This window comes from Bos taurus, chromosome 8 (genome assembly GCF_002263795.3).
Source record: "Bos taurus isolate L1 Dominette 01449 registration number 42190680 breed Hereford chromosome 8, ARS-UCD2.0, whole genome shotgun sequence".
NCBI lineage: Eukaryota > Metazoa > Chordata > Mammalia > Artiodactyla > Bovidae > Bos > Bos taurus.
Genome location: NC_037335.1, coordinates 59,855,595 through 59,876,864, shown reverse-complemented (window position 1 = coordinate 59,876,864; position 21,270 = coordinate 59,855,595). Strand labels below are relative to the sequence as shown.

The following is a 21,270-nucleotide window of genomic DNA, read 5'->3' as shown; positions in this document are numbered from 1 at the left end:
CATCCCTGAATCCTCTTGTAAAATCCGTCTCCCTGTTTCATCTACTCACAGATAGGCGCCCACATCAAGCACCGGGTTCAGGAGCTGGGGCACGGCTGCGCAGCTCTGGTCACCAAGGCAGGCGCCCTGCAGTGTAGCCCTAGTGATGCCTACACCAAGAAGGAGCTCATAGAGTGTGCCCGGAGAGTCTCTGAGAAGGTGACTGAGCCCGTCCCCATGGCCTGGGGGCTGTGCTCCCCAGCCCTTTCCTCTGTCCCTTCTCCCAGACCCAGGACCTATCCTCTCACGGGGCCTCTGCCACAGTCACCACGTGACTCTCCTCCCTCAGGTCTCCCACGTGCTGGCTGCGCTCCAGGCTGGGAATCGTGGCACCCAGGCCTGCATCACAGCCGCCAGCGCTGTGTCCGGCATCATCGCCGACCTGGACACCACCATCATGTTCGCCACTGCCGGCACACTCAACCGTGAGGGTGCCGAAACCTTTGCTGACCACCGGTGAGGAGGGAACTGGGGCTTGTGCGGTGTGGGGCCAGAGGGGTTGGGGGAGGCCTGAGAAGAGCTGACTGGGCTGGGCTGTCCCCCAGAGAGGGCATTCTGAAGACTGCCAAGGTGCTGGTGGAAGACACCAAGGTCCTGGTGCAGAATGCAGCTGGGAGCCAGGAGAAGCTGGCACAGGCAGCCCAGTCCTCCGTGGCCACCATCACCCGCCTCGCCGATGTGGTCAAGCTGGGTGCAGCCAGCCTGGGAGCTGAGGACCCAGAGACCCAGGTATCCGCCCCACACGCCTCACTCTGGCCAGAACCGCTTCCTGTTCCCCCCTTTCCTCCCACAGACCGGAGCCTCTGCTCTCGCACACAGGTGGTGCTGATCAATGCAGTGAAAGATGTGGCCAAGGCCCTGGGAGACCTCATCAGTGCCACAAAGGCTGCGGCTGGCAAAGTCGGCGACGACCCTGCTGTGTGGCAGCTCAAGAACTCTGCCAAGGTGGGAGGAAAAGAGAGCAGCTGCCCAGGCGGGGAGTAGACCAGTGTGCTATGCCTGCCCCTTAAAACAATGCTGCCCTCCCTCCTCTGATGCCCGCAGGTGATGGTAACCAATGTGACATCACTGCTCAAGACCGTGAAAGCGGTAGAGGATGAGGCCACCAAAGGCACGCGCGCCCTGGAGGCCACAACGGAGCATATTCGGCAGGAGCTGGCGGTGAGCCCACCTGTGCAGCAGGGCCTGGGCTGGGGAGCAGGGCCTGGGCTGGAGAACGGGGCCTGGGCTGGTGCAGCAGGGCCTCGGCTGGAGAACGGGGCCTGGGCTGGAGAATGGGGCCTGGGCTGGGGAGCGGGGTCTGGGCTGAGGAACGGGGCCTGGGCTGGGGAGCGGGGTCTGGGTGGATTGTGAGCGTGTGTGCGCTGCCCACACACACACAAAGATGCTGACGTGCAGCCTTCTCCCGCTGCCAGACTTCCTGTGCATGCTGCGCTGTGTCTCCCTTCCTCGCCTGTTTCCTCCTTGGCATTTGACACCTACCCTCTTCATCCCCCCACCCCAACTTTCTCTGGCCTCTCAGTTGCCACATTCAGGGGTCACTTCTTAGCCTTCATCTTCTTCAGACATTTCCAAAACAGTGGACCCCCTAACAAGCCTCTCTTTGAAAGCCTTTCTTCCTTTGGCCTTTGTGACACTGGCTTTTCTGTTGCCGCTCACATCTCCTCTATAGTTGCACTCACCTTCAACCAGATAAATCTTAGAGGCCTTCCTGGAACTGCACCGATCGCCTTCTTACTCCTCTTTGGCAGGTTCAACCCTCTCATCATTGTTCTCTGACAAGTAGACTTCCAGTTCTGCGCTCAGTCATTTTCAACCTCCTGTTTGACCTTAGCACCGAGACACAGTGCCTCCCCACCAGCCTCTTTTCCCGACTCACTGCTTCCCACTAAGCATGGCCACAGCCCTCCCGGTCCAGCAGGCTCCCTCCCAATCGCCCGTGACTTCTCTGCCTTGCTCACAGCCTGCAGGCCGTCGCCAGGTCCTGCCCCACCCTCCTCCAGTCTCTTCCTCTCCTTGCTTCTCTCCCAGCCCACAGGCAGCACTCTCCCTCACTGTGACTGCTGTGCCCGGTTTCTACCTGGTCTCCTTGCCTTCAGTCTTTGTCACTTCCATCTTTTTTTCTTTTAACTTATTTTTTGGCTACGCTGGGTCTTCTCTGCTACACGTGAGCTTTCTCTAGTTGTGGCGAGCCGGGGCTGCCCTTCCTTGTGGTGCACAGGCTGCTCATTGCAGTGGCTTCTCTTGTGGAGCACCGGCTCTAGGCGCATGGGCTTCAGTTATGCCCAGTAGTTGTGGCACAGGCTTAGTTCCTCCACCGCATGCGGGATCTTCCCAGACCCGGGATCAAACCCATGTTCCACTGGCAGGCAGATTCTTAACCAATGGACCACTGGGGCAGTCCCCATCTTTCTAACTTCTAAATTTATCTTTCTCATCTTCTGTTTTCACTTCTCCTCAGAGATGTTCAAATTGAACTTGCTTTCTACTTACCAAACTTGATCATTCATTCCCTCCTCTTTCCCATATCACTAAACAGTACCTTTCAGTAACTCAGTTCCTAAAGCCAGAAACTCCATTTTAACATCTTTCTCTCATTGTTCCCCACATCTGAGCTCATCAGCAGTTCTTTTAGTGGTCCCTCCAAATAGACCTCATTTTCTCATTTCCCATCTCTGCTACCAGCACCTTGTCCAAACCATCATCAGGCCTTAGCTGTGTTTATGTGATAGCATCTATGTAAACCCCTTGCTTCTCCATTCACCTCCCCCTCCCCAGTCAATCCTCTCTATACAGAGGATAATTTTGGGGGGTGGGGGGCGCCTCACCGTGCAGCTTGTGGGATCTTAGCTCCTCAACTAGGGATTCAGTCCAGGACCATGGCAGTGAAAGTGCTGAGTCCTAACCTCTGGACCACCAGGCAATTCCCAGAATAATCTCTTAAAAATATAAATCAGGTTATGTCACTTCAGTGCTTACAATCCTCCAGTGACTGCCCTGGCATCTGTGGTAAAGTCCACTCTCCTTCCCAGGGCCTTCCAGGCTCCAGGGCCCCTGCTGCCTTCCCCAGTCTCTGCTCACCCTTCTCTCCTCCCGGCCAGGGGCCAGGCCCCTGGCTTCTCAGCTCCGCCCACTGCAGACCCTTGTTCTTGCGCTTTACCAGTTTTTTGAACATCTGGCCCCTTCTGATCCTTCAGGCTTCAGCTTAAACATCCCTTCCGCCAAAGGCTTCCTTGACCACCTTTCTGAAAAAGAACTTCCTTTTTCTTTCTCGTCACAGCACCCTCTTTTTTTTCCCCTTCACAGTGTAGTTTCCCTGGTCGTTCACCTATTATCATTTGTACCCAAAACCAGAATGCAAGCTCCATGAGAACAACAGGACCTTGTCTACCTTATTCCCCACTGCACCCCCAGCACCTCACGTAGTCTCCAACCTAGCTGATCTTTAGTGGGATTGAATTTGTTGGGTGAATACATACAGCAAAATATTTCTATGACTTTTACATACTGTGTGAAATTCTGAGTTCCTTGTTCTGATACCCAAGGTCCCAACAGCCTTTGCTGTGCCATCCCTGTGCTCTAGAACATTTCTTAATACTCTCTCACGCTTGACGTCCTGGTTATTTGTGCTCTGCCACTTATGTCAGTGCACTCCTGTTGTCTGTATCCTTAAGACCCAGCTCCTTACCCACCTTCGCCACTCGCCACATTAAGACTTCTCTTTAGGAATGAAAAGCCAGCAGAAAGGTACTTCTTTAATTTCAAACAAATACACTTTCCCCAATCACTTTAGTCAGAAATGAGGACCAACTGCCTTCTATTGTGTTAGCTGTGAATGTGTGAAAGTTTCCAAGCGCTGATCTACAATAACTACTCGGTGGCTGCCTGTTGACTGAGTACACAGAGGAATGAACCAGTCACACAAGTGCTGCTTCATCTCACAGCCTCACTCACTGTGGAGTTTTCTTCTTGCTCTACCCCAACAGGTCTTCTGCTCCCCAGAGCCACCTGCCAAGACCTCGACCCCTGAAGATTTCATCCGCATGACCAAGGGTATCACCATGGCAACCGCCAAGGCCGTTGCCGCTGGGAACTCCTGTCGCCAGGAGGATGTCATTGCCACAGCCAATCTGAGTCGCCGTGCTATTGCAGATATGCTCCGGGCTTGCAAGGTAGAAATCCCGGCGGTGAGGCAGAAGCGTGAGGCAGCTTGAGGACAGCACGTGGTAGGGGAGAACCTGCAGGGACTTGGGAGCTCTTTAGGATCCTAAGGCTAATGTGTACTCTGCTACAGGAAGCTGCCTACCACCCAGAAGTGGCTCCAGACGTGCGGCTCCGAGCCCTACACTTTGGCCGGGAATGTGCCAATGGCTACCTGGAACTGCTGGACCACGTGCTGCTGGTAAGGCGGGAGGTGTCTGCTCCTCACAGCGGCCTCCCTGAATACACAGGCCTCAGGCCCTGCACTGTTCAGATCTCCCCCCCGACCCCACCATCTACTCCCCGAGTGTGTCCTTGTTTCCACATCTCCCTTCCACTTGGGCTCCATCAGTTTTAGCATCTTTGGTTCTCCCACTCACCTCCTCCTCTTTCTCTTGTCTCCTCTCTTCCCGCCTGACCTCCCCCTCCTCTACCTCCTCATCTCTTCTTTCTTCTCATTTCATCCTTCTCCTGGCTTCTTGTCAGCCGGTGAGTGACACACAGCCCCACTGTCTTCACCATGCATGCAATGTGATGTCTGGCGTGCTCCTGGATAGGCTGTGTGCTGTTTCAGGCTGCAGTGTGGAGCGGCCTAGGGTGGGGGTGGCAGGAGGGGGTGGGGTCTGCCCTGTTTCAAGGGTCAAGGTAGAAGCTGAGATCTGATGCTCTCTCCCCTCTGCCCCCATCTTCCCCAGACCCTGCAGAAGCCAAGCCCAGAATTGAAGCAGCAATTGACGGTGCACTCAAAGCGTGTGGCTGGATCAGTCACTGAGCTCATCCAGGCTGCTGAGGCCATGAAGGGTAAGGGGTGACCAGGGGCAGGGAGGGAAGGGAAACCCTTGTTCTGGGGAGAACTCTGCTTCTGGGAGGCTGCTCAGAGATGGCCTCTGCAGAGTCCTCACAGATGCCAGGGCCTGGTGATAGTAAGCACACTGCCCGGTGCTCCTGATCTCCCTGCTCTGCCTTAGCCCCTTCCCACCTCACTTTGTCCACCAGGAACAGAATGGGTGGACCCAGAGGACCCCACAGTCATTGCTGAGAATGAACTCCTGGGAGCCGCGGCTGCCATTGAGGCTGCGGCCAAGAAGCTGGAGCAGCTGAAGCCCCGGGCCAAACCTAAGGTCAGCCCTGCTCCCTTCTCCTCCGCTCCGCTCAGAGTGTCTGCACCTTCAGCCTCCTCTTACCCTGCATCTCTGTCTGCCACTTCTGTCTCTTTTTTGCAGGAGGCGGACGAGTCCTTGAACTTTGAGGAGCAGATACTGGAAGCTGCCAAGTCCATCGCAGCAGCCACCAGCGCCCTGGTGAAGGCTGCCTCAGCTGCACAGAGGGAACTGGTGGCCCAGGGGAAGGTAAGGACTTGGATACCACCAGCTTTGCCTTCCACATGGCATGATGGTCTCCTCTTGGGAGGCTCTCAGGAGGGCACAAGTCTGAGCGGATTCCTGCCCTCCTCCACAGGTGGGCGCCATTCCAGCCAACGCACTGGATGATGGACAGTGGTCCCAGGGCCTCATCTCTGCTGTGAGTGTACAACTCTCCCTGGGCCCCTCTGCACTTCAGGCACTTGAGAGGCTGGAGAGGGGATGGACCAGGGCAGGAGGCACGTTCTAACCTAATCTCCCTGCTTCAGGCCCGGATGGTGGCTGCGGCCACCAACAACCTGTGTGAGGCAGCCAATGCAGCTGTCCAAGGCCACGCCAGCCAGGAGAAGCTCATCTCATCAGCCAAGCAGGTCGCCGCCTCCACAGCCCAGCTCCTCGTAGCCTGCAAGGTCAAGGCCGACCAGGACTCTGAGGCAATGAAGCGGCTTCAGGTGAGGCCCCCTGGCCCATCTCATGTGTCTTGAGCTGTGCTGGTTTCAACTGTCACTGCTGACGTGCTTTCTGCGAGGGAGATGAGGGCCTTGCTCAGCTGGGACCTTCCTGAGTTCTCACCTCACACTGCTCTCTCTCTCCACCCAGGCTGCCGGCAACGCAGTGAAGCGAGCCTCAGACAACCTGGTGAAGGCAGCCCAGAAGGCTGCAGCCTTTGAAGAACAGGAGAATGAGACCGTGGTGGTGAAGGAGAAGATGGTCGGGGGCATTGCCCAGGTAAGTTCTGAGGGATGTCAGCAGGGCAGTCACAATGCCTGCACTGGTTCCCACTCCCCCAGACCCTGATGCACATATTCACTGACTGAGTCCCTGATCTCTGTCCCTCAGATCATTGCTGCCCAGGAAGAGATGCTTCGGAAGGAACGAGAGCTGGAGGAGGCACGGAAGAAGCTGGCGCAGATCCGGCAGCAGCAGTACAAATTCTTACCTTCAGAGCTTCGAGACGAGCACTAGGGCAGCCGCTTGTGTGTATCACAGACCCAGCCCAGAGACTGTGCCTCACTACCAAAGCCTCCTGGGCTGTCGGGCCCAGCCTGCCCAACCCCAGCACCCCCAAGTGCCTGCCAAGCCTCAGGCCTGGTCCCGCCGCACGTTTCCTGGCCCTTCCCGGACTCCAAGTGCCTTCATGCCCTAGGGCCCCCTAAGTGCCTGCCCCTCCCCAGAGTATTAACGTTCCCAGAGTATTATTAACGCTGCTGTACCTCAGTCTGAACCTGCCAGGGCCCCAGCCCGCTCCACCCTGCCAGCAGCTTCCAGCCAGTCCCCACAGCCTCCGCTCTACTCATCCTTTTTTATACTCTCCGCCCCCCACCCCCAGCTACCTGTGGGGGCCAGGGGTGTAAGCCCCAAACAGGTCATGCTCCAATAAAGGTGATTCTGCCTGCAGCCTCAGCCTGGCTTCATGAGGAGGTACCCGCCCCGAGTGCAGGCGGGGAGAGAATGGGATGGAGTGCCGTGGCCCAGCTTGACGGGCTCAGAAGGCTGCCCCGAGGCCCCTTGCTCCCACTACATGCAGAGCCCTAAGTCATCCTAGTCAGGAAGCTGTCCCTGAGCAGTCAGGCCGCTGCTGTCCCTTGCCTCTCGGGCCAGCGCCCACGCCACACCAAGTGTCATTCTTCTGTTCCTGGGACAGCAGCTGCCAGTGCTCTTTGTGGCTGCCAGGGACGCACTCTGTTCTTCATCACTCATGAACAAACCTAGGCCCTCACCAAGTCCGAATTTTCAAGAAGCAGCTTTGCTGAAAACAAGCCTATGGATACAAGTATCTGAGCCTAAGAGAACTAGGGCCAGATTTGGTTGAGGCAGTTAACAAGCCAAAAATCCAGCCTGAGGCTGCCTCAGGTAGGCTCAACTGTTGACCAGGTTGGGCATTTCCAGCCCCTCCCCAGCCTTGCTGCCACTCCTGCCCAGAACAGCAGTAGAAGGAAAGCAACTGAAAAAGCCAGAACCAAGCATGAGGCCGCATCGTCAGGGGCCAGAGCTCCCCTAATGGCCAGGCGGGTGCTGGGAGCCCTGTGCCAGCTGCCCCGCTCACCTGGAGGTTGAGTGGGGAAGGTGGGGGTGCCGTGCGCTTCCACTTCTCCCACATCTGCCCACATGGCCCACGCCACCTGGCAGCCCTCTCAGATCTGCCACTGTTTTCATGTATGATTCTTCAACCAGCCCTGTTGCTTAGTATGTTACTTCCTTGCTTCTCCCTCCAAGTAGAGCACAAGCACCACCCAATCTGCTGCTACTCTTGTCACCTCCTGCCACCTCCTTAAAGGCATGACATCTACTACCCCATTAGAGTAGGTTTAAAGTAGAATGACTTTGTCCTCCCCAGGGCAGCCCATTAGGGAGGTGCCAGCTTCCTACTACCACTTGTGTCACCTGTGATTAATTCATTCAATATTTACTAAGCCAGGCCCAGGCTAAGCGCTGGAAAACACAGATGTATTATCACCTCTCTGACGCAGACTGGCAACTGCAGTCCGTGTGGCTCTGGCCCCCTAACCCCAGATTCAATGTCCTGGCATCGCTGAGGACCTTAGAGATCAAATCCCTTTTACCACTTCCCCAACAAGTGGTAGTCCAGACCGTTTAAACTCCAGCTATGAGCCCAGACAGCTGCTGACCCCTGCTACCACTTCCCTGCCATATCCTCAGAAACTGTGACCAATCACGTTCCTGTTGATACTGATGCCTCAGGGAGCCTTCTGGGGAGAGACTCAAATACCTATTAGACCAGCAGTTCTTACAGTGTGGTTGACCCTCAGGCCTCTAGGGGTGCCAGCGTCCTTTCAGGGGTCCATAAGGTCAAGATTATTTTCATATGGGTTTCCCTGGTGGCTCAGTGGTGAAGAGTCTGCCGGCCAATGCAGATGACACAGGTTCGACCCCTGGTCAGGAAAGATCCCACATGCTGCAGAGCACCTAAGCCCCTGCGCCACAACTGTTAAGCCTGTGCCCTGGAGCCCACACACCGCAACTAATGAAGCCCACGCACCCCAGAGCCCATGCTCCACAAGAGAAGCCACTGCGATGAGCAGCCCACACACTGCAAGGAAGAGTAGCCCTCGCTCACCACAGCTAAAGAAAAGCCAGGCAGCAATGAAGACCCAGCACAGCCAAAAAGGAATAGAAAAAAGACTACTTTCATAGTAATACTAAGACATTATTCTCCTTTCTCAGAGTGTCAGCATTTGCACTGACAGTGAAAGAGCATTTGGCAGGTAAGCTGCCTTAGTGCAAATCAGGGCAGCAGCCCAAACTACCGTAGTCACTGTATTCTTCACCACCATGCACTAAGTGTAAGATATAAATGCTGGCTTCTTCCTGAAGAATGGCCTTGATGAAGTAGCAAAAATTATTCATTTTGTTAAATCTTAGTCCTGTAGTAACAAGTGTTTCAATATTCCGTGTGATGAACTGGGGAGTATGTGTAGAACCTTTCTGGTGCCCACCCAAGTGTGATGGTGTCTCAAGGAAAGCACCTAGACAGTTCTTTCAGCTGGACTGGCTGCTTTTTTCATAGACCACATTTACCTGCAGGAATGACTGACAGACAAACCACAGTTATCAGACTTGAGTAGCTGGCAGATTTTTCTCAAAAACAGAACCTGTCACTTCAGAGAAAAACCTGCCAGTACTTGTTGCCAATGATACAATTCAAAGTTTCAAGTGAAAACTAAAATTTTAGAAAACTTGTGTCTGCCACCATGAGCTTTAGGGCTTCCCCAAACTTAAAACAAGCTTTTCTGTTGAAACCATCATGACTTTTTAAATAATATATAATGAAACATGTTGACATTTGGAACACCTGCATAGCTCAGTGAATCATTTTCCAAATGACCAATGCATGCATGCTGTTACAAAATTATCCGAGTGAAAAAAAAAATGATCCAACCAAAGTCAATACAGACCAATGGATTTTAATGAAACATTGTACAGGAAGGTTATTGATAGGGTCAGGTTCTTCACTGCAGTTAACCACTAAGAGAATAGTCAAGTCTTGATGTAGGATCAAAGAATAATATCCACAATTGCCCAAAAAGGCTATACATGCTATTGATGCTTGAACAACATGGGTTGTTACATTTATATTGGGATCAATAGATATTTACAGTACTACATGACCAGTGGTTACTTGAATCCAGGGATGCAGAATCATGTATATGGAGGAAGCAAGTAAATAGAGGGTTATGTTATGGATTTTCAACTCCACAGACCCCTGTCACGTTCAAGGGTCAGTGAATTCAAGGGTCAGAAAAGAGGATATCTCTTTTCCAACTACGTATCTGTGTGAGACTAGATTTTCTTCTTAAAGAGTACTTCAAACAACCAACACATAGCAACAGTAGAAAGCACAAGTAGATTTTGAGAATACAGCTGTCTATTATGCCAGATATTAAAGAGATTTGCAAAAATGTAAAACAACTGCCATGCTCTAATTTGGGGATGTGAATATAGTTATTTTTCATTCAAAGTATGTCAACACAGTAATGTGTAATGGGTTTGTTTTATTTTTAATGAATTAATAAACATTGAATTTTTTAATATGGATAGATATAACCTACTCCAACAAAAGCTTTTTGAATCTTCAAACCCCACTTTCAATTTTTAAGAGTGTATATGCTATGCTATGCTATGCTAAGTCACTTCAGTCGTATCCGACTCTGTGTGACCCCATAGACGGCAGCCCACCAGGCTCCCCCGTCCCTGGGATTCTCCAGGCAAGAACACTGGAGTGGGTTGCCATTTCCTTCTCCAATGCATGAAAGTGAAAAGTGAAAGTGAAGTCGCTCAGTCGTGTCCGACTCTGAGCGACCCCATGGATTGCAGCCTAACAGGCTCCTCCGTCCATGGGATTTTCCAGGCAAGAGTACTGGAGTGGGGTGCCATTGCCTTCTCCGTTAAGAGTGTATAGGGTTCTAAAATGAAAAGGTTTGAGAATTGCCCCACTAGACCATGAGTTATCCACAAAGTATCTTCAAGTATTCTGAACCTGGTGCACAAAAAATTCACCTGGCAAATGTTTATCAAGTGCCAACTCTATGCCTGATGCTATGCTACAGTGGGGATTCAGAACTGAAACAGAGTCCCTTCTCTGGAGGGTTCACAGACAGGTGGAGAAGCAAACAGGTACAAGAACAGTACCCTTATACTTAAGGGGGACTATGATGAGAATGTTAGTTAGGAGCCTGCAGGAAAAACACGCACCTATGAGGTGGAGAGGGTGGGAGGGAGGAGTCGATAGAGAAGGCTTCTCAGAAAAGCTGACACCTGGTCTGTCTTTACAGCCACCAGGAATCAGCCAAGGGAAGGCAGGGAGAACAGAATGCATAAAAGGTGGAAGCTTTAAGAAAAGAATGGTGATGTCCTGCTCCTGCACTGAGCTCAGTATGAGTGCTACACCAGTACAAGTCTGTGCACTGGGGGTGAGTTTGGAAGTGAAAGAAGGTAGCTTAGAGCTGAAGCGGGCAGGAGCCAAAGCAAAGGGCCTTGTATACCATATTAAGAGATGTGGATTCTTAACATCAAAAGAGGGAGGGCTAAAGGAGGCATTGGCAAGGATTTTAGGGTCCCACTTGCATCAACTTTAAAAAAGACTTTTCTGTCAAGGAGAGTTGGGGAACCAGGAGCAAGACCACAACAGACTCAGGCAGGAGGTAATATAAGGAACTGCCCAAGGCAACCCCAGAGAAGTCTGAGAAGTCTTCTTCATCTGGAGGAAGTACCTCCTACAGGATTAAGGGAATGTGGGGAATGAGGGACACGGGAGCTCTTAATGACTCCCAAGGGTTTGACCCTGGCTACAGGGTGGCTAGAAGCGACTTTTTAAGAGTTTGGGGGAAAAGGAGTCAGTTTTGTCCATATGTAGCAGCAGTCGGCTAAGCACATCTATACATTTCCCCGCCCCCTACCTCCCCGCCCTAACTCGCCCAAGCCGGGGACCCAGGATTCCCACGGTTTCCACCTCACCAGCAAAAGCCAGGCCTCCCACCCGCCTGCCCCTCGGGAACAAGGCTTCCTCCGCCTGGTCTCCCCTTCCCCCCTCCAAGGCAGCTCTCCACTTCCTCTCCACCCCCCACCCCACCCCGAGGAAAAAACGAAAACAAAAACAAACAGCTTCACGCCCGTGCCCCAGATTTCCCGACCCTGGCCCCGGCTCCCAGAGCTGTTTGTGGCGCCCGCGGTCAGGGGGGACACCTCCCCCCACCCTCAGCCGCTGACGCCCAGCAGCTCAGAACTCTTACCCTTGCCCCTGCCTTCCTCGCCCCAGCCTGGCCCCGCCTCCCCACGGGAAACATCCCAAAAAAGGGCAGAAAAGAAATTTCAGCGTAAAGTTGGCTCACAAGGGAAGAGAGGAGAGTCCGCCGGGAGAAGGGGAGGAGAAGGGAGGGCGCCCGGGGAAGCTAGGGGAAAACGGGGGTGGGTGGGGGTGAGTGGAGGGCGGTGGGGGTGGGTCCGGAGGAGGGACGGGGAAGGGACCGTAGGGACGCGTCCCGGTGGAGGTGGGGATGGGGGTAGGGAGCGCGCAGCGTCCTGCCTGGCAGAAGCCACGTGGAAAATATGCGGGGCACGTGGGGGGCGGGGCGGGCGGGCGCGGAGCTGGGATCCGAGGCTGGTCGGCAGTAGAGGAGGGGCCCTGGCTCCGGGGGTAGGGGCTGGAAGCGGGGAGCGAGGGGAAGAGAGGTCAGGCCCGCCCTCGGAGGCAGCGAACCCGGCCTCAATCTGCACTGCGACCGGGCTTCTGGGCTCCCCTCCTGCCTCAGTTTCCCCAAGTCCCTGGTGAGACTCATCGCTGTCACTGCCGTGTCGGTAACGCAAAGCCAGAGTCTGGAACTCAGGGTAAACTGAGGCACTAAAGTGGCAGAGGAGTCCCTCCTCCCAAGAGACATTTAATCCGAGGGGATTTACAGGAAACTTCTAAATTAAGGGCAGCGGCTGCTGCAGTTGAGGGGGGAACACTCTGCACTCTGGTCCTTGTGCCCGGGCAGCTGCCGTGAGCTCAAGCCCCGAAATAGCCCCACGGGCCCCAGCCGCAGCTGCCACAGGGCCGCGCTGTCACTCAGGAGAAGTGCGGAGCCCCCAGCCCCAGGGTCCCCTCCCCTCCGCGGCGCTAGTTTTTTCAGCCGACTATCCATCTACTTTCCCGTCCGACGGCTGCGGGCGGGGTGGGGGTAGGATGGAGATGGGTGGGATAGAAGGGAGAGGCGGGGCCCCGAGGGGGCGGTCCCGAGGGGGTGGGCGCAGGGGGTGGCCGCGCCCCCCGACCCTGCAGTGCTTCTGCCCCTACAAGGTTTGGGAAGCAGTGGGGGAGGGTCTTGGCCCCCAGCTCCGCCCGGTCCCTCCCCGCCTTTTAGGCGCCCGCGCGGCAGGGACATCCCAGTCCCGCTTGGTGCTCCTTGCCCGCCACCCGTGCGCCCAGTCCGAGAGGCCAGCCCAGTTCTCCCGGTCCTCACTGCCCGCCGGCCGGCCCGTCCCCCACTGCAACCATGGACGCCATCAAGAAGAAGATGCAGATGTTAAAACTGGACAAGGAGAATGCCATCGACCGCGCAGAGCAGGCTGAGGCCGACAAGAAGCAAGCTGAGGACCGCTGCAAGCAGGTGGGGGGGTCCCAGGCCCGGCGCAGCCCCCGCCCCACCCCACAATAAGGGCAGGGTCGGCCCTGCGCTATGCCCCCCAGCCACTGGCCTGCTCACCAATGCTCTCTACCGTCCAGTGTGGGGGCTGCTGGGCCTTCACAGTACCCCGGAAGGTCCCTCACCAGAGCCACACTTCATTCCACCCACCTTAGCCTGGGGAGCCCCAGTTCCCAGATTTCCACTCCTGCCCTTGCAGAGAGCCATGATGGGCCTGCTCCTTGGGGCTGGGAACTTTCTCTCTACTCCCACCAGATCCCTACACACCCCTAGCTGCACTGTCCCCCACTGTCCTCTGATATCCCTCTTCCTCCCTGACAGCCTCTAAATATCTCAGTACCCCCTCACACACACCCCTGACTCTGGCCTAGGCCTGGGCCTGGGCCTGGCTGACTGATGTTTTTCTCTCCCAGCTGGAAGAGGAGCAGCAGGCCCTCCAGAAAAAGCTAAAAGGGACGGAGGACGAGGTGGAAAAGTATTCTGAATCAGTGAAGGATGCCCAGGAGAAACTGGAGCAGGCTGAGAAGAAAGCCACTGATGTGAGTGTGGACCTGGGGGTGTGGGAGAATTAGTGCACTGGAAGGGGTCCCAGATGGGGATGGAGGGACCTTCTTCAGCAGGACTGAAAGGGTTTCCTTGCAAGAACCCAGGCTAGAGCAAGCTGGCACAAATAATTCAAGACAGTGGGTAAATCAAAACCACTTACCACTTCCCCCAGAGGACATAGCATTGCAATTCCATTGGGTTCCAGCTCTTAGAATGTACAGTGATCAAACAATGAGTCATCGTGGGGGTGAGTAGTACAAGAATTTACCCTCCACCTCAACTAATCCTCCAGCTGAAAATGGAGAGAAAACTGCAGCTACATTTTGGGGATGTGGGCTGTGGGTGTAGGTGCTGTGGGCAGGGGGAGAGAAAACGAATCCAAAGATGGGCCCTGACTTCAGTTACACCCCTGGGGGGCCATTAGAAATTCCCTGGCCTTGACCTCTGGCTCCAGTGGCCCTGCTGTGCACTAGGCCCCCAGCTCAGGTTCTGTCGGTCCCTTATTTACCCTCATTAAGCTGTCAGCCTCGAGACCATGCCAGGCCACAGGGCAGAGGGACAAGGCCACAAATGCCAGGGCAGCCACCTTGGCAAGTCCTGCTCACTCTGAGATTTCTCTCCCCACCCCACACCTCCTAACCAGACATCTCCACCTCCTGCCAGTCCCAACCCCCACCTTGAGGTAGGAGAATGGCCATAACACTTTGGACCTGGTACTTTCTCTGCCTCCTGTTCCCTATTTGCCTTCCACCCAGGATTAAGTTTAAAATGAGGCTTCAACTTGGGTGGATGGGGGGATTAGCATAAGCATGGTCTGAACATCCGAGATCAGAGATGACATTACTGTTTGTGTTGACCATTATCCATGTTCCCCACCCCACTCTGCCCCCAAGGTTGGTTTCTCTGACCTCCAGTCTTTGGTTTTGGTTCTTCACCCGCCCTGGCACTTGGAAGGGAACTGGCCTGCAGCTGCTGGTGAAGGCGACCCTGGGCATCTGACACTCTATAAATAACTACGGCCCAGTGCAGCTGGAGGCAGGCCTGGAAACCCAAGGAGCTGGGTGGGGGCTGAAGAGGAGGAGGGGAGGACAGGGACAGAGCTGGGGAAGCGGGGCAGCAGCGCCGGGAGTAGAGAGGAAGCACTGCCCAGACTTGTATGACCTTGAACACAGCACTTAACTTACGCACTGCCTCAGTCTTTCCTTCCTCTCTTGCTTCCCGTTTGTGCAATGGGGATGGCACTGTCTGTCCTGTGGTTAAGAGAGCAGCATCCCTAACTGGGAAAAACTTGAGAAGCACAAAATGCCAAAAGTCAGTCCTGTGATGCAGGCCCCAGGACTTCCCAGGTTCTCCAGAGTCACTTGTTACCCGATGACCATGAAGAGAGGTTCCCTTTTATAGAGTCTCACCTCTCTCTAGACCTCCAAGATTCCTCAGAGTCATTCTTCCCAACCCCCAGTGCGGTCCCCAGAATCTTTGCACACGGAGTCATCCAGTCCTGTGCCCAGGATGGGTTCCTGTCACTCTAGGTGGCCTTTAGCCCCTGGACTGTAAGGGCAACACTACTTTCTACATATGGTGCTGTTTCCCCTGTCCTTCCCCCAGCGCTGCCACCTGTCTCTCCCCTCTCACTCTCTTCTTCCCCTGCACTGGTCCCTTCTCCTTTCCAATCCTGAACCTAGAGTCCCATGTTTATGGGATGGGGACTCTGCAGGCACCTGCTCAAGTGCTTTCTGTGTGTTATTTTACTATTTCCCAAGATTGCTTATCATCAGAATCCCTTGAGTGAATGAGTGATACTCGCTCAGTCATGTCTGACTCTGCAACCCCCTGCCAGGCTCCTCAGAATCCCTTGAAAGCTTAAAAAAGAAAAAAAGATAGGATTTTCAAGCCTCTGCCCTGGAGATCTCAGTTCAGTGGCTCCAGGATGGAGCTAAAGAACTTGGATTTTTTTTTTTCATTTCCTCCCTAATGGTCTGTTATTAATCCAGCATTAGAAGCACTGCATTATCTCAGAACATTCTACAAAGGAGGAACCAAGGCTTAGAGAGACTAAATAAGTTACCCAAGGTCACACAAGTAGCTCAAAGACAGCAGTGTCACTCAGAGCAGATGCTCTTAACACCAAATTGCACTGCTTCTCTCCTTTGCCTTTTTGGGATCTTTCTTGCTCTGTCCTCTTTTTCTCAAGGTATCATCCCTTTCTATGGACCATCTCCAAAACCTCCACGATTTTGCCTCTATATTGCAGGATCAGTGGCGGATTTGCCACTCACACTGCGCTTGCACTGCCCCCACTTGTATCCAGCACTGGCAGAGAGCCTCCTGCTACAGCCTGGCTTGCCGCCTAAGCTTCCTGCTGTGAGTCTGCCTGGCAGCCAGTGACATCACAGAGCTTGATTCTGTGATTGGCGGATTTTCGCAGCACTGTGGCCTGGTTGGCCTGATTCTTTCCCACCCCTTGCCTGAGCCAGACTCCGCTGAGGAGTCAGGGCTACCTCAGACCTGATCCCAGCAATTGGAGTGCTCTCACACAGGACGAGGGGATTTGTGTGCAGATACCCACTGGAGACTAAGCACAGTGCTAGCAGAGGCCCCGAAGCAGGGGAATGGAGCTTGTCCAAGAGTGCATGTTTTGGGCTGGAACACAGAATCTGCGGAGAAGATGGTTTAGTGGAAAAAAAAAAAAAATAGGTTGAATGTCTGGAGGCCAGAAAGCTTAGCTTTGTTCTGACAAGCATCTTAACCACCCTCTGATGCCTCTCTGATCCTCATCCAAGGCAGACACAGCCTTTCTGACCTCTGACCTTTGACTCACAGGCTGAGGCAGATGTGGCCTCCCTGAACCGCCGCATTCAGCTGGTAGAGGAGGAGCTGGACCGGGCACAGGAGCGTCTGGCTACAGCCCTGCAGAAGCTGGAGGAGGCTGAGAAGGCAGCTGATGAGAGCGAGAGGTGGGCAGCGGGGTCCTCAGAGGATGGGGTGGGGAGGGAGCCGGGAGCCTGTCCCTGCTGGACCTAACCCCACCCCCACCACTCACCCTGCCTCTCAGAGGAATGAAGGTCATCGAAAACCGAGCTATGAAGGATGAGGAAAAGATGGAGCTGCAGGAGATGCAGCTGAAGGAGGCCAAGCACATCGCCGAGGATTCGGACCGCAAATATGAGGAGGTGACAGCCCTGCTCCACTTTGTTCTCACGCCTGAACCCCAGGCACCCCCAATCATTCACCATGGATTTCCTCCTCACTCCCCCATCCCCACAGGTGGCCAGGAAACTGGTGATCCTGGAAGGAGAGCTGGAGCGCTCAGAAGAGAGAGCTGAGGTGGCTGAGAGGTAAGGACACCCCAGGGTAGCAAGTGAACCTCGGCCTGAGCCCATGGCTGTGGGGCACTATGTGCAGTGGGAGGTGCTTCCCCAGTCAGGGTACCCCAGGGACAGGTCCTGCCTCTGACCCCTACCTGCTGGCCCCCAGCCGAGCCAGGCAGCTGGAGGAGGAGCTTCGAACCATGGATCAGGCCCTCAAGTCCCTGATGGCCTCAGAGGAGGAGGTAGTCACCTCTCTGGACCTTTCTGGCCAATGGCACCTTCTCTCGGCTCACCTTCCCCTCCACCTCAGGCTGCTCTCTCTCAACCTGCTGGGGGTCGGGAAGGGCCTGGGGCTTCCAGTCTCTGCCTGCTGTCACTCTCACAACTTTGCTCTTCTTCTCTTCCCTCCTCCACCCCTTCCCCACTGTGCCACCTCCACTGTCTCCCCCACTGTGCCTTCACATCCCACCCTGCCACACACCCCCCTGCAGTAAATGTGGGGACCTAGAGGAGGAGCTGAAAATTGTTACCAACAACTTGAAATCCCTGGAAGCCCAAGCGGACAAGGTAGAGGGGGCAGAGGGGCAGTGAGGATGGGTTCCTTCAGGGAAGGGAGGCGATGGGCCCAGGCAGGGCGGGGCGCAGTGTTTGATGGAGACAAAATCAGGAGTAGCCTGTGGGGCTCCGTGAAGAAATGAAGGCTTTGTGGGGGTGGTGTACTGATGACCTGTGTCTGTCCCTAAAAGTATTCCACCAAAGAAGATAAATATGAAGAGGAGATCAAACTGCTGGAGGAGAAGCTAAAGGAGGTGAGAGTCCTTCCAGTCCGAATGACCTTCAAGCCCCCCAATCCCTACCAGAGACCTCCTATGGCAGGAATTGGGAACAGGGGCAGAACAGAAGGTTGACTTAAGTGATAGTGTCTGGGAGGGCCTAGATTTTTGTCATTTTTCCCCATCTTGCCTTTACACCCAGGCTGAGACCCGAGCAGAGTTTGCTGAAAGGTCGGTGGCAAAGTTGGAGAAAACCATCGATGACCTGGAAGGTAAAAAGGATATTCCTCTGTACCCCCGAGACTTTCAAAATAGGTCTGTACTCCCCATGACTTATCTTCCTATCCCATGGGACTTGCCAGTGGTAAATTAGGACTGGATCCCCTAGGACTCCACAGGTTTTGGCAGTCTGTGCCTCCCATCCAAGTAGATAGATGATGTAGCCCCATCAACTCCAGTGCTTTGCAAACTTGAGTGGGCATGAGAATCCCCTCAGAGAGTTTTTAAAAAATACAAATTCCTGGGTCCTGCTCGGAAGTGACTGGTGACTTTGGACTGAATCTGTGTCTAACAAGCACCCTGACAATGCAGATGCTGCTGGTCCTCAGACCAGACTCTGAGTAGCACTGATCTAGATAACACTGTCTCCAAGTACAGCACCCTCTTTATTAAATAGAGAGCTGTTTGGTTTAATATCTAGGTTTTCATAAAAACATTAATGGAAAATACTATTCTAAGCTAGATTTAATGAAAACAAATATCCAGGTGTTTGCTAGTCTGTAGCTACTTCTCACTCTTATCAATAACGTTGTGCCTAAAACTGTCTTTCCCTTTTATTTCACTTTCATAACTCCCACATCTCTTGCTTCCAGCCCTCTCAGGCAAGCCTCAATTTTCTCTCCGACTTTAGACCTTTCTGGCTTGAGTGTCCTCCCCTTGCAGCAAGCACTCCTGCTTATGTAAAGCACTGTGCCCCCAGGTCCCTGGGGGGAGGCAGGAGCTCCTTGGGGAAGCACCAACTTGGGGTACAGAGAAGGATAAAAGACATAGGGGTACAGAGAGGAGAGGAGGGGGCCCTGATGGCTGTCCAGCCTGTTCTCTGGCCTGTCTCCCTCATTCCATCTTCATCCATCTCTCTCTGATTCTTGTTCTCTCTATTACCCTCTCTCCTTCCACTCCTCTTTCCCTCCATTCCTTCTCCCCACACTCCCACCTGGCCCCCCTCTCCTGGACCCCCCACCAGATGAAGTCTATGCACAGAAGATGAAGTACAAGGCCATCAGTGAGGAGCTGGACAACGCGCTCAATGACATCACCTCCCTCTGAGCCCCTCACCAGCGTGGCCCTCGGCCCCCTCTCTCTTCTCCTTTCCATTTTCTCTATGGGAAGCAGGGCCAGCAGGAGGAGCAGAAATTGCCAACACTGCAAAGCCAGGCTGGGTGCAGCCTAGGAGAGCCCTCACCACATCCGCTGCCCATCCTGGCACTTGCTTCATCCTTCTATATCCATCCACTCCTCCCTCTACTGTCGGCCTCCACACTCTCTGCTGCTTAATAAACTCCATTTGGTCTCCATGCTGTTTTCCTGCCCTCTAAAGCACTGCCATCACCCCCACAGAGCACTGGTTCACTGCTGAGACCCTGGCTCCTGTGGGCACCCCTAATCTTGTGACTCCCTCCCCCACTGAGATCACCCACAAAACACTGAGGCCTACCCCAGAACCCCCTCTGCATGACTCTCACTGACGCATGTGGGCACGTATGACTGTGTCATTCACCACGGGCCCTCTGGTGCCTCTGAGATACATGCCCTTCTGCAAACCCAGGCATGTTGCTGCCCTTAGAGTGCTCAGCTGAGATTCCAGGATATAAAGGAATGACTGGAAGGGGAGTGGGCAGGTGAAGTGTAGGAGAGGGATGTAAGGTTGTTAAAGGTCCGGGATGACATTTGGAATGACACTGGATGCCAGCAACGTGGGGGCTTTCGCTGCAGGTCTGTTTTCTGCCTCGAGTTTGTCTATCTGTCTGACACTCCCTTTCCTGGCTCAGTCTTTGTCTTTCCTCCTGTTTCCAACTCTTGAACCTTCTAAAGAAGGAGGGTAAATTAGTTTATGACTCGGGCCTTCCCATACACCTCCATGGCCCCAAAGCCTTGAGTGAGGCATCCCTGTCTTGGTCAGTCCATCTGTCTGTCCCACCCAAGGGGTCCCCAGATCCCTGAATGTTTGTGTCTTTGTATGCCTCCAGCCCGCTCCGTGTCTGTCACACCCCCTGTCCATGCCTCCCCATGTTTCTCCCCTCATGTCTCCCCACCCCACCCCTGCTCACGGGTTGCTTCCCCTCGCAGAGACCTTGGCCAGTGCCAAGGAGGAGAACGTGGAGATCCACCAGACCCTCGACCAGACACTGCTGGAGCTCAACAACCTCTGAGGGCTGGCCCTGCCCCCAGCCAGGCTAGCTGCCAACCCAACCAATAAAACTGATGTTACCAGCATGATGGGGCCCTTTAAGCCTTTCTTGGGTATTGGCAGTGGTGGTGGTAATTTTCCAAAGTGGAGAAGGTGGAGAGGATGCCTCAGGGGAAAAGTGAAGTTGGAAGGAGCTCTGAGTGAGCCAGAGGGATGGGGGCACTAGGCTCACCGAGGAGGGGTTGTGAACGGGTTGTGTGGAGCAGAGGAGCCTGGCAGGGCTGGAGGAGCATCCTGGCCCTTATTCCCCACAGGGCAGAGGAGCTGCGGTCAGGGGCACTGCCCCATTCCAGCAGGTGGCTGGGCACAACACAACTGGAAGGCAAAACCACAAAACTACATTGGTTTCACTTGAGCAGGGTGAAAGCCCAAAAGCCTCACTGATTTTAAGCCTAGAGACTGAGCCTGCCCTATAGACAGAGAGACAGACACACACACAGTCATTCCAACACTATAGACAGATAGACAGACACAGACACACACACACACGGTCATTCCAACACTATAGGTCATTTCTGCCCGCTTCCTGATGACATCTATGTTAGGCAGACTCCTGCTGCCTCATCAAAGATGTCCACATCCTAATCCTGTGAAATGTCACCTTACATGGGAAAAGGGACTTTGAAGTCAAGTTAAGGATTCTGAGATGGGGAGATTATTCTAGGTTATCTGCGTGGGCCCAACATAATCACAAGGGTCCTTTCAATGCAGTTGTAGGTGATGTGACAATGGAAGCAAGAGATTGGAGTGATGCAAGGAAGGGGCCACAAGCCAAGGAATGCTTGGCTTCTAGAAGCTGAAAAAGGCAGGAAAATATTCTCCCCTCAAGAGTGTCCAGAGGGAACCATCCCTGAAGACACCTTCACTTTAGCCCATAAGATTCATTTTGGACATCTGACCTCTAGAACTCTTAAGAGAATAAATTTCCATTAC

The 21,270-nt window shown here is 54.0% G+C and overlaps 2 protein-coding genes and 1 non-coding gene across 9 annotated transcripts in view; 2 read left to right on the top strand and 1 right to left on the bottom strand.

Moving 5' to 3' along the window:
• TLN1 (talin 1) overlaps nucleotides 1-6,998 on the top strand; it is a 31,426-nt gene extending 24,428 nt beyond the window's left edge. For all 4 annotated transcript variants that reach the window (NM_001205428.3, XM_005210126.4, XM_024995995.2 and 1 more), the window contains 14 exons: nucleotides 52-198; nucleotides 329-495; nucleotides 585-768; nucleotides 859-984; nucleotides 1,084-1,200; nucleotides 4,026-4,211; nucleotides 4,334-4,441; nucleotides 4,935-5,040; nucleotides 5,236-5,360; nucleotides 5,463-5,588; nucleotides 5,698-5,760; nucleotides 5,870-6,052; nucleotides 6,201-6,329; nucleotides 6,441-6,998. In NM_001205428.3, the coding sequence (NP_001192357.3) occupies nucleotides 52-198; nucleotides 329-495; nucleotides 585-768; nucleotides 859-984; nucleotides 1,084-1,200; nucleotides 4,026-4,211; nucleotides 4,334-4,441; nucleotides 4,935-5,040; nucleotides 5,236-5,360; nucleotides 5,463-5,588; nucleotides 5,698-5,760; nucleotides 5,870-6,052; nucleotides 6,201-6,329; nucleotides 6,441-6,566 (1,893 nt within the window). In that variant the 3' untranslated portion in view covers nucleotides 6,567-6,998. The remainder of the gene's footprint in view (nucleotides 1-51; nucleotides 199-328; nucleotides 496-584; nucleotides 769-858; nucleotides 985-1,083; nucleotides 1,201-4,025; nucleotides 4,212-4,333; nucleotides 4,442-4,934; nucleotides 5,041-5,235; nucleotides 5,361-5,462; nucleotides 5,589-5,697; nucleotides 5,761-5,869; nucleotides 6,053-6,200; nucleotides 6,330-6,440) is intronic.
• Nucleotides 6,999-9,185: 2,187 nt separating this feature from the next.
• MIR12021 (microRNA mir-12021) lies at nucleotides 9,186-9,242 on the bottom strand. Its single transcript, NR_162383.1, has one exon. It is a non-coding gene; the product is annotated as a microRNA mir-12021 (primary transcript).
• A 3,743-nt stretch (nucleotides 9,243-12,985) lies between these two features.
• TPM2 (tropomyosin 2) lies at nucleotides 12,986-20,363 on the top strand. Of its 4 annotated transcripts, none has more exons than XM_005210068.3 (9): nucleotides 12,986-13,207; nucleotides 13,657-13,782; nucleotides 16,610-16,743; nucleotides 16,842-16,959; nucleotides 17,054-17,124; nucleotides 17,589-17,664; nucleotides 17,844-17,906; nucleotides 18,073-18,142; nucleotides 20,217-20,363. In XM_005210068.3, exons 1-9 carry the CDS (start codon nucleotides 13,094-13,096, stop codon nucleotides 20,297-20,299), a joined length of 855 nt encoding a protein of 284 aa, XP_005210125.1. In that variant the 5' UTR covers nucleotides 12,986-13,093; the 3' UTR covers nucleotides 20,300-20,363. The 4 variants fall into 4 exon arrangements, with proteins under 4 accessions (XP_005210125.1, XP_005210126.1, XP_005210124.1 ...); XM_005210069.3 differs by lacking the exon at nucleotides 17,589-17,664 and adding an exon at nucleotides 17,264-17,339; XM_005210067.3 differs by lacking the exon at nucleotides 20,217-20,363 and adding an exon at nucleotides 19,114-19,444.
• Nucleotides 20,364-21,270: the final 907 nt, after the last annotated feature.

What these genes read in the sequence shown, in the direction of transcription:
- TPM2 (XM_005210068.3), top strand. Translation starts at nt 13,094, where the DNA reads ATGGACGCCATCAAGAAGAAGATGCAGATGTTAAAACTGGACAAGGAG. An exon ending in GCAGCTGATGAGAGCGAGAG is followed by an intron (nt 16,744 to 16,841) that starts GTGGGCAGCGGG and finishes CCTGCCTCTCAG; the next exon opens with AGGAATGAAGGTCATCGAAA. An exon ending in CGGACCGCAAATATGAGGAG is followed by an intron (nt 16,960 to 17,053) that starts GTGACAGCCCTG and finishes CCATCCCCACAG; the next exon opens with GTGGCCAGGAAACTGGTGAT.